The sequence below is a fragment of the Muscardinus avellanarius genome (genome assembly GCF_963383645.1).
Source record: "Muscardinus avellanarius genome assembly, chromosome: 3".
NCBI classification, from domain to species: domain Eukaryota; kingdom Metazoa; phylum Chordata; class Mammalia; order Rodentia; family Gliridae; genus Muscardinus; species Muscardinus avellanarius.
Window position 1 is genome coordinate 112,970,958 of NC_137788.1, and position 16,265 is coordinate 112,987,222.

A 16,265-nucleotide genomic window follows, 5' to 3' on the forward strand; every position below is an offset into this window, starting at 1 on the left:
TCTCACTAAGTTGCTGAGAGCTTCACCAAGGCACTGAGGCTGGCTTCAAACCTGAGATCCTCCTATTTCAGCCCCCCAAACACTGGAATTACAGGCATGGACAACTACACCTGGCTTTATTTATTTATTTGTTTAGTACTAGGGATTGAACCCAGGAATGTTCTATCCCCAAGCTACACCCTCAACCTTTTTTTGTATGTGGTACTGGGGATAGAACCCAGATTACAGATGTGTGCCACCATGCCTAGCCTCTCAACTCTTTTTTATTTTTATTTTGAAACATGGTCTTGAAGCCAGGCATGGTGGCATACCTATAGTCCCAGTACTTAGAAGGACCCCAGGTTTGAGGACAGTTTCAGCAAGTAGAGAGATTCTCATCAACCTAGAAAGACCCTGTTTCCAAATAAAAAAATAAAACAGGGCTAGAATGCTCCTGGGTTCAATTACCAGTGCCACAGGAAAGAAGAAGGAGAAGAAGGAAAAGAAGAAGAAGAAGAAGAAGAAGAAGAAGAAGAAGAAGAAGAAGAAGAAGAAGGAGGAGGAGGAGGAGGAGGAGGAGGAGGAGGAGGAGGAGGAGGAGGGAGGAGGAGGAGGGAAGAGGAGGAAGGAAGGAGAAGGAGGAGGAGGAGGAAAAAAGAAAAAGGGTCTTGCTAAATTGCTGAGGGTCTCATTAAGTTGCTAAAGCTGATCTCGAATTTGTGATCCTTCTGTCTCAGTCTCCCAAGTACTGGGATTACACACACACACACACACACACACACACACACACCTTCATACTGTGCCTTTGTGTAGTAGTTTCATACTTTGGAAAGGATGAACGATTGACAGGCAGAAATGTCTGGAGATCAGAGGAGCCCCCTGCCCCGGGCTCCTTTTCCTAGCGCCATTGATCTGCAACCTCCAGGTTCTTTATGAGAGGACAGCGAGCCCCAGGACCACAGGGACCTAATGACCCAGCTCACTAAGGGTGGCCTGCGTCAGAAAGAAATGTTCTCATTTACCTACAAAAAAAAAAAAAAAAATCCTCTTTCAAGTAGAGAGGCCTTTGCCAGAAATAAATGTACAAGGAAATAGGCTCATCAGCACAGGCCTGCAGCGCTTGCTGAGGGCCTGCTGTGGGCAGACGTGACGGCCGGTGTCAGGGGTGGTACCCATGCCCAACACAGGCTGCAGCTCCTACCCATGCTCCTCGGGATGCTACCACAGCCTGTGCAGCTCAGGTGGCTTCACTCAGCAGGCTTCCTTAAGGGAAGAGGACAGTTTTAGGGAGAGGGCAGGAACTGGAACTGCTTGAGGTTGCCGCAATCGCCCAAGGATCCAGTGATGATTTCTTTTCTTTTTCTTTTCTTTTTTTCGGTACTGGGGATGGAACCCAGGGTCATTCTACCTCCAAGCTATACCCCCAGGCCTATTTTTCTTCTTTATTTTGAAACAGGGTCTCACTGAGTTGCAAAGGGCCTCACTAAGTAGCTGAGGCTGGCCATGAACCGCGATCCTCCTGTCTCAGCCTCTTGAATGCTGGGATTACAAGCGTGTGCACCACGCCCAGCTTCCAGTGATGATTTCTGCACCATCTTCCTGTTTGATTTTCTGCCCGGGTCTCCCCTGGGTTTCCAGGGCCCACTGCATGCTGGGTCTTGCTCTCCTTCTCTTACCATTTCTTTTCAATTCCTTTCCTGGGTCCTCTTCCCGCCCCCTCAGTGTTACTGCTCCCCAGCACTCTGCCTCTGCCACTTTCTTTCCTTACTTTACCTGCCTTCCAAGAACCTGTCATCTTTTCCTGATTTTACCAACACCAACAAGCCAATAATTTCTTTTCTCTTTTTTTTTTTTGCATTACTGGGGGTGGAACCCAGGGCATTCTACCTCTTAGCTACACTCCCAGCCCTATTTTTTTATCTTTATTTTGAAACAGAGTCTCACTGAGTTGCAGAGGGCCTCACTAAGTAGCTGAGGCTGGCCGTGAACCGCGATCCTCCTGCCTCAGCCTCCCAAATGCTGGGATTACAAGCCTGCGCCACCACGCCCGGCTGCGGGGTAGGATTAATGGAAGCCCAAAGGGTAAATGACATGGGCGAGGGCAGGGGCAAGGACACTTGAAATAAACCTTCCCGAAACAAAGTTGCCCTGGAGGAACTTGGCGGCCCAGAACTACAAATCCCAGGGCCGCGCGCGCGCGGACCGGAAGTGCCCGTCCCTGGGGCCGACGGTGAGGGGCGGTGGCCCGGTGGCGGGAGATTCAAACCTGGAAGAAGGAGGAACATGGAGGGGAAGGGATCGGGCCGGGGCCGGGCGGCCTGTGAGTGCGGGAAGGGTCGGAGGAGGGTCGGAGGGGCCGGCGGGGCCGGGCCTGGGGGAGGGGGCCCGGCGGGGCGCGGGGCTGGCTCGGCCCGGGGTTGAGGGACCGCTCTGCCGAGAAGGAGCGCGGTCCCGCGCCGCGGATCAGAGGGAGCGCCAGGCCTTTCTCCACCTGTGTTCCCGAATCGCGGGCTCCAGGGTCGGGAGAATGTGGGTGGTCTAGACGGCCCCTAAGAACTCGGCAATCTCCAGGCATGGACAGATTGCCTCAGCAACTTAGTGAGGCTCTCAGCTACCTACAAGACCCTGTTTCCAAACAAAAAATATAACAGGGCTGGGGTGTAACCCAGAGGTAGGATGCCTCTGGGTTCCATCCCTAGTGCCACCAAAAAGAAAAGAAAAAGTTACTGATGGCCGTCATACTTGGCAGCGCTGGACGCGACAGGACTCCTAAAGGGACCTGAGAAACTCTTGGGCTTTGAGACCATGGCGCTCAAACTTTAAGGTGCTGAAAATATCAGAGATGCTTGTTAACAATCCAGATTCCTGAGCTCTGTCTCAGAGCTTCAGCTGCAGTAGTCTGGTTTGCAGCCCATAATCTGCCTCTTTAACAAGCCCTGCTGTGTCTCTTTCCCAGGTGGTTGATGCAGGTAGTCTTTGGAAAACCGACCGTTGGCCCACGCCTATAATCCCAGTACTTGGGAGGCTGAGACAGAAGGATTGAAAGTTTGAGGCCAACCTCAGCAATTTAGTGAAAGCCTGTTTAAAAAAGAAAGAAAGAAAAGGTCAGGGAGAGAAAATGGAGTTGGAGTTGAAAGGATGGGAGGATAGAAATTCCATCTGATCATCTGAATGAAAGACCAAACCTCCATTAGGATTCAAAGAGGAAAGCCCATATCCACCTTTCCCTTTCCCATCATCCCATCATCTCTTTTTTTTTTTTTTTTTTTTTTTTTGTGGTACTCGGAGTGGAACCAGAGTCTTCCTACCTCCCGGTTATACTCCTAGACCTATTTTATATATTTTATTTGTAAACAGGGTCTCACTAAGTTGCTGAGAGCCTCACTAAGTAGCGGAAGCTGGCTTCGAACCTGTGCGATCCTCCTGTCTCAGCCTCCCAAGTGCAGGGATTATTAGTGTGCACCACCACGCCTGGCTCTCATCTCTTGAAAGCTAGTTTCAACCTAAGAAGGGCAGGAAAATTATTCTGTGGGTGCTTTCTTTCTTTTTTTTTTTTTTTTTTTTTTGGTTTTTATCCCAGACTGTGAGTGTGTGTGTGTGTGTGTGTGTGTGTGTGTGTGTGTGTGTGTATGCATGCACATGCCCCCCCCCATCTCTCTCAGTCCTCAATTCATAACTGTAAGGTGATGTCATTCACTTACTGGTTTATTTTCCATGCTTAACAACCAGCCCTTGAGGATATACACCCTCTTAGAGGAACCAGTGGATTTCCTGAGGTTGGCCAGCACTTTCAAATCTGTACTTGGAGGTGTGTGTGTGTGTGTGTGTACTTTAACTTTCATAACTGCCAATTTTTTTTTTTTTTTTTTTTTTTTTTTTGCGGGTCTAGGGATGGAACCCAGGGGCATTCAACCTCTGAGCCACACCCCCTGCCCTATTTTTTTTTTTATTTTTTTTTTTTGGTGGTACTGGGGGTGGAACCCAGAGGCTTTCTACCTCTGGGCTATACTCCCAGACCTATTTTCTATTTTATTTGGAAACAGGGTCTCACTAAGTTGCTGAGAGCCTCACCAAGTAGCTGAGGCTGGCCTCAAACCTGTGCATTCCTCCTGTGTCAGCCTCCCAAGCGCGGGGATTACAAGCGTGCGCCACCACGCCTGGCTTTATTTTATTTTATTTTATTCTTTATTTTGAAACCGGTTGCAGAGGGCCTCACTAAGTAGCTGAGGCTGTCTGCGAACTGCGATCCTCCGGTCTCAGCCTCCCGAATGCTGGGATTACAAGCGTGCGCCACCACGCCCGGCCATAACTGCCAATTCAAATAAGCCCTGCCCTAAACTGTATTGCAGGATATGTAATATTAGGAACTAGGATAAAGAGTGAGAATGGCACAAAGTGCTGAGTCAAAGACAGCACAGACTAGCACTGTCTCTAAGCTCTCGCTTTATCTGCCTCGTGTGTGTACGGCTTTCTCTCGCCCTGTGTGTTTTATTTTGTACTGTCTTCCCTACGGAGGACAGAGAGAGGGGGAGAAGCATAAAAGAAAACCTCGAGGAAGGCGGAGTCGCAGAGCTTCTCACTGAACGGAATTCCTGTTCTAGAGTTTGGAGGCCAGAGTGTTGTCTGCATTTACTTAACTTGACGATTGTGACCTAAACCAAAAGGATAGTGAAGACACCTTTCGATTTTTTTTTTTTTGTACTCGAACCCAGGGGCATTCTACCCCCAACTTACACTCCCAAGCCCTAATTTTTAATTTAATTAATTAAAAAACTTTTTGCAGTACTGGAATGGAACCCAGGGGCATTCTACCTCCAAGCTACACCCACAGTCCTATTTTTATTCTTTATTTTGAAACAGTCTTGCTGAGTTGCAAAGGGCCTCACTAAGTAGCCGAGGCTGTCAGCAAACCTTGATCCTCCTGTCTCCACCTCCCAAAGGCTGGGATCGCAGGCGTGTACAACCATGCCCGGCTCTGAGACTGACTTTGAACCTGTGATCCTCCTGTTTCAATCTCTTTAAGTACTGGGATTACAAGCATGAGCCACCACACCTGGATTTCCTATTTTATTTTTTATTTGGAAACAGGGTCTCACTAACTTGTTTGTTGAGTCTTGCCAAATTGCTGAGACTGGCTCACTGAGTTGCAGAGGGCCTCACTAAGTAGCTCAGGCTGGCCACGACCGTGATCCTCCAGTGTCAGCCTCCCGAATGCTGGGATTACAAGCGTGCCCACCCCGCCTGGCTTGCCTGTAGGCCTTCTATCTCTGTCTCCCAAGTCCCAAATCCTGGGATTACAGGCGTGTGCTACCATGCCCAGATCTTGTGTGTGTGTGTGTGTGTGTGTGTGTGTGTGTGTGGTGGTAGGGATTGAACCCAGGGACATCATCATACCTCCAAGCTATACCTCAGCCCTATTTTATTTTTTATTTGGAAACAGGGTCTTGCTGTCTAAGACTCGTTTAAAACATGCAATCCAAGCCAGGCGTGGTGGCACACACTTGTAATCCCAGCATTCGGGAGGCTGAGATAGGAGGATTCTGGTTCCCAACCATGGCCAGTCTCAGCTACTTAGTGAGCCCCTTTGCAACTCAGTGAGACCCTGTTTCAAAATAATGAATAAAAAATAGGGCAGAGGGTGTCGCTCAAGGTAGAATGCCCCTGGGTTCCATCCCCAGTACTGGAAAAACATGTACTCCCCTTGTCTAAGCCTCCCAAGTACTGGGGTTATAGCCTCACTAAGTAGCTGAGGCTGGCCACAAACCTGGATCCTCCTGTCTCAGCCTCCCAAGTACTGGGATTACAAGTGTGTACCACTGTGCCCAGCTCCCTTTTTCTTTAAGAGTAGAGGTCTGCCAGGTGAGGTGGCATACACCTATACTCCCAGTACTTAAGAGGCTGAGGTAGGAGGTTTGCAAGTTTGAGGCTAGCCTCAGCAACTGAGTTACATCCTCAGCAACATAGGGACACTCTGTTTCAAAATGAAAAATAAAATTGGCTGGAAGTATAGCTCAGAGGTAGAACACTCTGGGTTCATTTCCTAGTAACACACATGTACACACACACACACACACACACACACACACACACACACAGAGTTCAGTGTTAAACTGGACATATTGTGAGCCTATAGTTCCAGCTCCTTGGGAGGCTGCAGTAAGAGGACTGCAGTTTGAGTCCAACCTGAGCAACTTGGTGAGATCTTGTCTCAAAATTAAAAAATAAAAAGGGGCCGGGCATGGCGACGCACACTTGTCATCCCAGCATTCGGGAGGCTGAGACAGGAGGATCGCAGTTCTTGGCCAGCCTCAGCTACTTAGTGAGGCCCTCTGCAACTCAGTGAGACCCTGTTTCAAAATAAAGAATAAGCCGGGTGTGGTGGTGCACGCTTGTAATCCCTGCGCTTGGGAGGCTGAGACAGGAGGATCGCGCAGGTTCGAAGCCAGCCTCGGCTACTGAGTGAGGCTCTCAGCAACTTAGTGAGACCCTGTTTCCAAATAAAATATAAAAAATGGGTCTGGGGAGTATAGCCCGGAGGTAGAAAGTCTCTGGGTTCCACCCCCAGTACCACCAAAATAAAAATAAAAAATAAAATAAAATAAAATAAAGAATAAAAAATCAGGCTGGGGGTGTAGCTCAGAGGTAGAATGCCCCTGGGTTCCATCCCCAGCAACACAAAGAAATAAAAATTAAAAAAAGAGGGCTGGTAGTGCATCGCCATAGGAAAGCAGCCCTGGGGAAAGACGCTGCTTCCATGCTGGCCCTGTCTAGTGCTCCTTCCTGACCTCCTCCTCCTCCCTCCTCAGATGAACGCCTCACAGCCGAGGAGATGGACGAGCAGAGGCGGCAGAACGTCGCTTATCAGTACCTGTGCCGGCTGGAAGAGGCCAAGCGGTGAGCGGAGGCCAGAAAGAGGGCCTCTGTGGTCGGCCTTTGCACTCTCCCCGCCCCACGCACCTGCCCCCACAGCAGATGCAGCGAGACGAGGGCATATACTGTGGAAAAGGGCTAGTTGAAATAGCATCTCCTAGCCGGGCGTGGTGGTGCATGCTTGTAATCCCAGCATTCCGGAGGTGGATACTGAACAGCCTCAGCTACTTAGTGAGGCCCTTCGCAACTCATTGAGACCCTGTTTCAAAATAAAGGATAAAAAATAGGGAGGCAAACCGGGCGTGGTGGTGCACGCTCATAATCCCAGCATTCAGGAGACCGAACAGCCTCAGCTACTTAGTGAGGCCCTTTGCAACTCATTGAGACCCTGTTTCAAAATAAAGAATAAATAGGGCTGGCAAGCCGAGCGTGGTGGTGAATGCTTGTAATCCCAGCATTCGGGAGGCTGAGACCGGAGGATCGCGGTTTGTGGATAGCCTCAGCTACTTAGTGAGGCCCTCTGCAACTCAGTGAGACCCGGATTCAAAATAAAGAATAAAAAATAGGGCAGGGGGTGTAGCTAGGTCAAATGCCTCGGGGTTCCATCCCTAAACCCAGACACACAAAAAAGAAATAGCATCTTCTAGGCCAGGTGTGGTGGTGCAGGCTAGTCACCCCAATACTTGGAGGCTGAAACAGTAGAATTGCAGGTTCATAGCCAACCTCAGCTACTTAGTGAGGCCCTCCACAACTTAGTGAGACCCTATTTCAAAATAAAGAATAAAAAATAGGGCTGGGTGTTTAACTCAGAGGTAGAATGTCCCTGGGTTCCATCCCCAGTAACACACACACACACACACACACACACACACACACACACACACACGGGCTAGGGTGGGTATAGCTTGAAGGTAAAATGTCCAAATCCATAGTACCACAAAAGAAAAAAAAGGCCAGGCATGGTTGTGCATGCTCCCAGCATTTGGGAGGCTCATGGTTTGCAGCCAGCCTCAGCTACTTAATGAAACCTTGTTTCAAAATAAAGAATTAAAAAAAAAAAAATAGGGCTGGGGTTCTAGCTCAGAGATAGAATGCCCCAGGGTTCCATATCCAGTACCAAAAGAAAAAAGAAAATACTGGGCTGTGTGCCCTGCAGATCACGTTAGCAGACATGAGCGTCCTCAGAACAGTGCAGAGTCAAAGCGGCAGCAGAGTGGCTTCGCCTTGGTGGTCAGGTGTGGCCGCGCGGGCTGAGAGGCTGTGTTTCGGAACACACTGCTGTTGAGGTTGGCCTCACCGAAGGTAGGCAGCATCTGTCAGCGAGGGTTTTCTGGGACCGGTGGCACTGAGGCTTGGCCAGTCCAGGTGTTTGGGGCATCTGGGAAAAGGTGGGGACAGCCAGGCAGTGGGGTAGGGATGCAAGGGAGGCCGCTGGGGCCGAGAGGGCGGGCAGATCCCACAGCTGAGTAAACTGGAGTGGCTCTGTGCTCGTGCCTGTAGGTGGATGGAGGCCTGCCTGAAGGAGGAGCTCCCGTCCCCGGTGGAGCTGGAGGAGAGCCTCCGGAACGGAGTGCTGCTGGCCAAGCTGGGCCACTGTTTCGCACCCTCCGTGGTCCCCTTGAGGAAGATCTACGACGCGGAGCAGCTGCGGTACCAGGTGGGCATAGTGTCCTCCCACGTCGGCCTTCTTCCCTCTTCTCCTCGCAGCTCTGAGGGCAGGGTGATCACGCCATTTATTGTCCAAATCTAGACACTTTGAAAGATGAGAGAGGCCGGGCGTGGTGGCACACGCTTGTAATCCCAGCACTTGGGAGGCCGAGACAGGAGGATCGTAGGTTCAAGGACAGTCTCAGCAACTTAGCAAGGCCCTCAGCAAATTGGTGAGACCCTGATTCAAAATTAAAAAATAGGGCCGGGCGTGGTGGCACACGCTTGTAATCCCACGCTTGGGAGGCTGAGACAGGAGGATCGCACAGGTTCGAAGCCAGCCTCAGCTACTTAGTGAGGCTCTCAGCAACTTAGTGAGATCCTGTTTCCAAATAAAATAGAAAATAGGTCTGGGAGTATAGCCCGGAAATAGAAAGCCTCTGGGTTCCACCCCCAGTACCACCAAAAAAAAAATTTTTTTTTAATTAAAAAATATGACTGAGGGTATAGCTCAGAAGAATGCACCTCAATCTAATCCCCATTAACACATACTCACACACACACACACACACACACACACACACACACACACACATATCAAAGATGCTACTAGTCATTGTACTGGGACAACGGTTGTGTTGTATACTATCCTCAACAGCAAGGGACACTTGCTGAGTGGTTTTTTTTTTATTATTTGTTTGGTTTGTTTTGTGTGTCTGGGGATGGAACCCGGGAGCATTAAACCTCCAGGCTATACCCTAGTCCAATTTTTTATTCTTTATTTTGAAACAGGGTCTCACAAAGTTACAGAGTACCTCACTAAGTAGCTGAGACTGTCCACAAACCATGATCCTCCAGTCTCAGCCTCCCAAATGCTGTGATTACAAGCATGTGCCACCATGCCCGGCCAGAGTGGGTTTTAAGATGGTCTCAATGTAGCATTCAGGAGGCTAAGATGGGGAACATGGTTCATGGACAGCCTCAGCTACTTAGTGAGGCCCTTTGCAACTCAGTGAGACCCTGTTTCAAAATAAAGTATAAAAAATAGGACTGGGAATGTAGCTTGGAGATAGAATGCCCCTGGGTTCCATCCCCAGTAATAATAATAATAATAATAATAATAATAATAATAATAATAGGGTTGAGGGTGTAGCTCAGAGGTAGAATGCCCCTGGGTTCCATCCCCAGTACCACACACACACACACAAAAATGGGCCAGGCGTGGTGGCGCGCGCTTGTAATCCCTGGGCTTGGGAGGCGGAGACAGGAGGATCGCGCAGGTTGGAAGCCAGCCTCGCTGGCTTAAGAGACCCTGTTTCAAATAAAAAAAATACAAAATAGGTCTAGGAGTGTAGCCCGGAGGTAGAAGGGCTTCCAGGAACCCCAGTGCCACCAAAAAAAAAAAAAAAAAAAAAAAAAGGTCTCCGTGGCTGAGGATAGAGCTCAGGGGTAGAGTGCTTGCCTAGCATATGTGAGGCTCTGGATTCAGTCCCCAGCACCTCAAAAAACAAGCAAACAAGAAAAGATAGCTTTGAGATGAGAACTGCGTGCGGACTCCTCTACCCACAGTCTGTGCTCAGAAACTCGTGGGCTTCCACCCTGAGGATCTTCTGTGCATGCGCCTAGTCTTCTGCTGCAGCCGGTCCGACTTTCCTCTTCCTCCTATCTTGGCCCTGGTCTTCCCTCTCTAGGAAACCTTACTGGATTGCTAGCCCCACCCTGTTTGATGTCCAGCTGGGTCTCCCATTCCTGGTGGTTTCTGTCTCTCTTTCTCTGTCCTGGGAGGATGGGAAATCCTCAGGATGGGCTCCTCTGCCTCCCCCTCTAAGCTGTGGTTAGGGCTTGCCCATAGGAACCCTGAAAACTGTGCAAACAGATTTTCCTCTCTCTCTCCTTCCTTTCCAGGCAACTGGCTTGCATTTCCGTCACACAGACAACATCAACTTTTGGCTGTCTGCAATAGCCCACATCGGTCTGCCTTCGGTAAGGTCTCAGCCTGGTCATTCGTCTTTGGGCTGGAGGTGCAGCTCAGTGACAAGCACTTGCCTGGCATGTGTGAGGTCTTGGATTCCATCCCCAGCGCTGCCAACAATTTAAAAAAATGATAATAATAATTGTTCATCTATACCCTTCACCAGTCCCAGCTGCAAATGCTTTGTCTTCCAGGGCCCTTTAGTCCCCTTCTCCATGTGTCTTCTAAACTAATTTGATCTGAGGGAATAGTCCCATGGGGCTGTGTGTCTTTGAACTAGGTTACTTGATCTGTGTTCCACTTCCCTATAGATGAAAGGAGGCGAAGGCCTCTGTCCTGAGTCTCACTGTGCAGCAGGCCTCCCATATTGTGCAAGAGATGGGGCTCCTGACAGCCAGCCAGCTGCCCCCAGAATTTCAGAGCGAAGCAAGAACGTAGATTTCAAAGCTGAGTGAGTGCGGTGGTGCACACTTGTAATCCCAGCATTTGGAAGGCTACGACAGGAGAATCATGGTTTGCAGGCAGCTTCAGCTACTTAGTGAGCCCCTCCACAATTCAATGAGACCTTATTTCAAAATTAAGAATAAAAGCCGGACATGGTGGCGCTTGCCTGTAACCTCAGCATTTGGGAGGCTGAGACGGGAGGATCGTGGTTCATGGACGGCCTCAGCTACTTAGTGAGGTCCTTTGCAACTCGGTGAGACCCTGTTTCAAAATAAAAAATAAAGCTGGGCATGGTGGTGCACGCTTGTAATCCCAGCATTCAGGAAGCTGAGACCAAAGGATCGCGGTTTGCGGACAGCCTCAGCTACTTAGTGAGGCCCTCTGCAACTCGGTGAGACCCGGTTTCAAAATAAAGAATAAAAAATAGGGCAGGGGTGTAACTTGGAAGTCGAATGCCCCTGGGTTCCATCCCCAGTACCACAAAAAAAAAAAAAAAAAGAAAAAAGAAAAAAAAGAATAAAGCTGGGCATGGTGGCACATGCTTGTAATCCCAGCATTTGGGAGGCTGAGACAGGAGGATCGCGGTTCAAGGACAGCCTCAGCTACTTAGTGAGGCCCTTTGCAACTCAGTGAGAATCTGTTTCAAAATAAAAGAATAATAAAAAAATAAAAATAAGACTGGGGGTGTAGCTCAGAGGTGAAATGCCCTTGCCCCTGGGTTCCATCCCCAGTACCACAAAAAAAGAATAAAAAATAGGGCTGGGGGTGCAGCTCAGAGATAGAATACCCCTGGGTTCCACCTCACTAGAAAAAAAAAAAAAAAAAACAGAGTTTAGGTTGGAAGCCTAGGCCCAAGACCCCAACAGGGCACACGATCATGTCTCTTCACCCTGTGAATCTCACCTGTAATACGGGACGAGTAATCCCGGCCCTGTCTAACTTATCGTGTTGACAGGAAAATCACATGATCAGTGTGAATTCCCTTGGTAAAGAACTATATGAATCAAGGCATGAAAGGATTCTACAACTGGAAGTGGTAGTACACACCTATGATCCCAGGACTTTGGAGGCGGAGATGGGAGGACCGCAGGTTCAAAGCCAGCTTTGGCAACTTAAAGAGGCTCTTAGCCAGTGAGACACTGTTTCCAATTAAATAAAATCAGGCTGGGGGTGTAACTTGGAGGTAGAATGCCCCTAGGTGTAGTCCTCAGCACCACCCCCACACACACAAACACACAATTGTACAATGTATGGTTCCTTCTGCTTTCCTTCCCAATAGAAAGGAATTTTAAGGTGAGGAAACAGTAGTAAAAGATGCTTTGGTGAGAAGCAGAAGTAGCAGGGCGTGTGTCCTGAGTGCGACTCACTCACTTCAGGTCTTGAGATTTGGCCCTTTATCACAAACCTTAAGGTAGCCAAGATGCACTGAGGTGGCGGTGCATTCCGGTTGCTGGTTGGCATGGGAACACATGCCCGGGCCGCCGAGTTCCCCAAGGCCCCGATCAGAGGCCTCTGTGGTCCTGGACAATTCATGTCTCACCGGGCCTCGGGGAGCAGGACCAGCTCCCCAGCATATTGTCTTCCCGGGGACAGCCTAAGGTGAGGGCACAGGCTCACTGTGGCTGTAGGAAAATGGGCCTGTTTTTCCTGGAGGGTGTGGTTTAATCCGATAGCCATGTCTAGTGTTGGGTTGATACAGGGCGCCCTCAGACCTTTTGGCTGTGACTGAGTCCTAAAGTAGAATCCATCCCCAGAGCTTTCCTCTGCCCTAGGCTGCGCGGTGGGGGCAGACCTGAAAGCCTCAGGCAACTGGGATGCACGCCTAGGGCTGGAGGGAAGGCCCTCTTGGCTTCCTCTCTCCATACCTGGTGCTGCTGACGGGCCCCCAGGGCCGTAACTGGCAGATTTCCCCTCTAGACCTTCTTCCCAGAGACCACGGACATCTATGACAAGAAGAACATGCCCCGGGTCATCTACTGCATCCACGCTCTCAGGTGAGTGCCCCAACCCGCATCTGATTTCTCCCATGGGTTGGGGGTGGCCTGAGGGAGTCCCTAGTCGGACCTACGAGACCATCGTGGGCAGAGGGTTGAAATGCATAGGCTCCAACGTCTTCCAATCTTTCTCAGTCTCTTCCTGTTCCGACTGGGATTGGCCCCTCAGATTCATGACCTCTACGGGAAAGTGAAGTTCACAGGTAAGCCTGGCTCCTTCACCTCCGCCACGGGCCAGGCGGGGGCTTGGAGTTCCGGGTCCGACTCGCGGACACTTGCGGTATCATTGCAGCTGAGGAACTCAGCGACATGGCCTCGGAGCTGGCCAAGTACAGCCTCCAGCTGCCTGCCTTCAGCAAGATCGGGGGCATCCTGGCCAATGAACTCTCCATGGACGAGGCTGCGGGTAGGGTTGGGCTCCTCTCTGTAGTGCCCACTGGGCCCCACCCACCTCTCCTGTCTCCAGCTGCAAGGCAGTTGGGCTATCTGGTCTGCCTGGCCCCCTGACCTTGTTCCCGCTCCCCTCCCAGTCCACGCAGCCGTTCTGGCCATCAATGAGGCGGTGGAGCGAGGGGTGGTCCCGGACACGTTGGCTGCCCTGCAGAATCCCAGTGCTCTTCTGGGAAATCTTCGAGAGCCTCTGGCAGCCATCTACCAGGAACTGCTGGCCCTGGCCAAGATGGAGAAGGCTGCCAATGCCCGGAACCGCGTAAGGAGGCATCTTGGGATGAGGGGGTCAAAAGTTGAGTGGCCTGAAAGTCTCGGGTAAAACCAGGACTCCTTCCTGTCCTGTCTCTAGGTCCCAAAGCTGCTTTCTAGGGGAACTTAATTGTCAGGATTTTAGGGAACTAGAGGGACTGGGGAGAATGATGTGAATTCAGAAGAGACCACTGGAGAAGAGGTTCTCGGGGCTGGCCTTCGGGGAGGCCTCAGAGGGCTCTAGAATGTGGGACGGGAGGAGATTAGACTTCCAAGGTTGGTTGGCCTTAAGCATATCATGGACATGGGGTTAGAGCCCACCACTTCTCTAGAGTCCTTCAGAAGAGACTAAGCTTTAGTCTCGGAAAGGTCCCCAGAAGAGGACATGGGTGTGGGTGGAGAGGGGAAGACTGCTGGTCCTCGCAGGTTTCCCACTCAATATAGTCTTTGCAGGATGACAGAGAAAGCCAGGACCTCTACGACTACTACTTAACCCAGGCTGAAATCCAGGGCAACATCAACCACGTCAATGGTAAAGGGCGCGGACCAGGAGGGGTGTGGGGTTCCACTGGCATCCACCCCTGCACTGGGAGGTTTGGGGATGACTTCTCTTGGGCCAGAAAGCCCAGTGGTCCCACTTGAGCCTTTGGGAAAGGTCAGAATCCTAGGATGCTGCCCTGCTTTCTGGCTGTCAGTGTTTGGAGAAATGGTCCCTGCCGGGGAGGCACCTGCCTGGATAGAGACCCACAGAGGGGCCTGGGGGCAGGCCCATTTTAGCTCCTGGTGCAGGGGGCAGTGGGACTGGGGTCCTTTGAGTAGGGTTTGTGGAGGATATGTGTGGCAGAGGAGGCCAGGGCGGAAAGGGCAGCTTAAGGCTCAAGAGGGGTGGACATTTGTCCGTTAGGGTCACTTCGTCCTTGGGGGGTGAGGGTGGCAAGGTGGAAAGGCTGTGAGGACCAAGCCGAAGGGCTGGATCAAATAGGCCCAGGAACCCAGGGGGCAGGCGGAAGAGGGCTGGCCTGGGGACTGCGAGGGGTGGGCTTCCTGCCACCAGCCGTCATGGAATCTCGTGCTTTTTCAGTCCGTGGGGCTCTAGAAGTTATTGACGACGCCCTGGAAAGGCAGAGCCCGGAGGCCTTGCTGCAGGCCCTTCAAGACCCTGTCCTGGCCCTGCTCGGGGTGAGAAGAGACTTTGCTGACTGGTACCTGGAACAGCTGAGCTCAGACCGAGAGCAGAAAGCGCAGGTCAGGCTCCTTTACCTGCCGCTTCCTGTGTCTGGCGAGGGTGGGAGGGGCCTTCCATACATCACCACGGTCAGTTCCTTGTATTCAGTAAGTGCTCACTATAGGTTGACATGGTAACCCCCCCCCCCAAAGCCTAGCAGATAAGATGGACCTCACTCTGCTCTTCGGGGCTCCCTAGATTGTCTGGGAAGGAAGCCGGGCAGTCCAGTAGACAGTGCCACACCCCGAGCAGAATTCCAGCACCAACTGAGTAATCTTGTTTCCAATGCTTCCACTTTCTCCCTGACACTGTTTATGCTTCTGTTGTCTTTCCTGTTATTTCAAATTCTTGCTGGGTAAGAAAGGTTAAAGAAGCCAGGCGTGGTGGCACATGCTTGTAATCCCGGCATTTGGGAGGCTGAGACAGGAGGATCAAGGTTTGCTTCCAGCCTCAGCTACTTAGGCCCTCTGCAATGTAGTAAGACCCTGTTTCAAAATAAAAAGTCGGGCGTGGAGGTGCACACTTGTAATCCCCACGCTTGGGAGGCTGAGACAGGAGGATTGTGTAGGTTCGAAGCCAGCCTAGCTACTTAGGCTTTCAGCAACTTAGTGAGACCTTGTTTCCAAATAAAATAGAAAATAGGTCTGGGAGTATAGCCTGGAGGTAGAAAAGCCCCTGGGTTCCACCCCAAAACCACCAAAAAATAAAAAATAATAAACAATAAAAATAAAAAATAGGGCTGGGGGTGTAACTCAGAGGTAGAGTGCCCCTGGGCTCAATCCCCACCACCACCAAAAAAAAGGGGAGGGCTAAAGCTGGACATGGTGGCACACGCCTAATAATCCCAGTATTTAGGAGACTGAGACAGGCGGGCCACAGGTTCAAAGTCAGCCTCAGCAATTTAGCAAAGGTCTCAGTAACTTAACAAGACCCTGTTTCCAGATACAAAATAAAATAGGGCTGGAGATGTAGCTCAGAGGTAGAATGCCTCTGAGTTTAATCCCCAGTACTCAAAAAAAAAAAAAAATCGAAATTAAAAAGGATTCGAGATGGTAGCTCAGTGGTAGAGCACTTGCCTAGTACACACAGAGCTCCGGGCTCAGTCCCAGGAAACACACGCACGTCCTCGTGCACAGACACATACAAAGATGGGTTCATGGGGCTGGCTGGGCCAGGTTATTCTGCCTAGAAGGCAGAGGTGGACTTGCTGGGAGGCTGGCCGGCCCTGGGGGTCATCCCGGCACCCCTAAAGCATGCCCCTGGAAGACTTTCTTCTATTACATCTCTCCCTTCTTCTAGGAACTGGGCCTCGTGGAGCTTCTAGAAAAAGAGGAGGTCCAGGCCGCCGTGGCTGCAGCCAACGTGAAGGGCGACCAGGAACAAGCCAGTAAGTCGTGTCCAGGCCTGGGCCGCAGCTGCGTGTCCCACTGGCTCC

The 16,265-nt window shown here is 50.8% G+C and overlaps 1 protein-coding gene across 1 annotated transcript in view; it reads left to right on the forward strand.

The window, feature by feature from the left end:
* Positions 1-2,220: 2,220 nt before the first annotated feature.
* Positions 2,221-16,265, forward strand: part of IQGAP3 (IQ motif containing GTPase activating protein 3) — a gene marked incomplete at its 3' end in the record, with an annotated part of 47,725 nt that continues 33,680 nt past the window's right edge. The window contains exons 1-11 of the mRNA XM_080693170.1: positions 2,221-2,299; positions 6,786-6,873; positions 8,350-8,506; positions 10,402-10,479; positions 12,830-12,906; positions 13,042-13,109; positions 13,199-13,312; positions 13,437-13,615; positions 14,059-14,137; positions 14,687-14,850; positions 16,130-16,217. Of these exons, the coding sequence (XP_080549296.1) occupies positions 2,263-2,299; positions 6,786-6,873; positions 8,350-8,506; positions 10,402-10,479; positions 12,830-12,906; positions 13,042-13,109; positions 13,199-13,312; positions 13,437-13,615; positions 14,059-14,137; positions 14,687-14,850; positions 16,130-16,217 (1,129 nt within the window). The 5' untranslated portion in view covers positions 2,221-2,262. The remainder of the gene's footprint in view (positions 2,300-6,785; positions 6,874-8,349; positions 8,507-10,401; positions 10,480-12,829; positions 12,907-13,041; positions 13,110-13,198; positions 13,313-13,436; positions 13,616-14,058; positions 14,138-14,686; positions 14,851-16,129; positions 16,218-16,265) is intronic.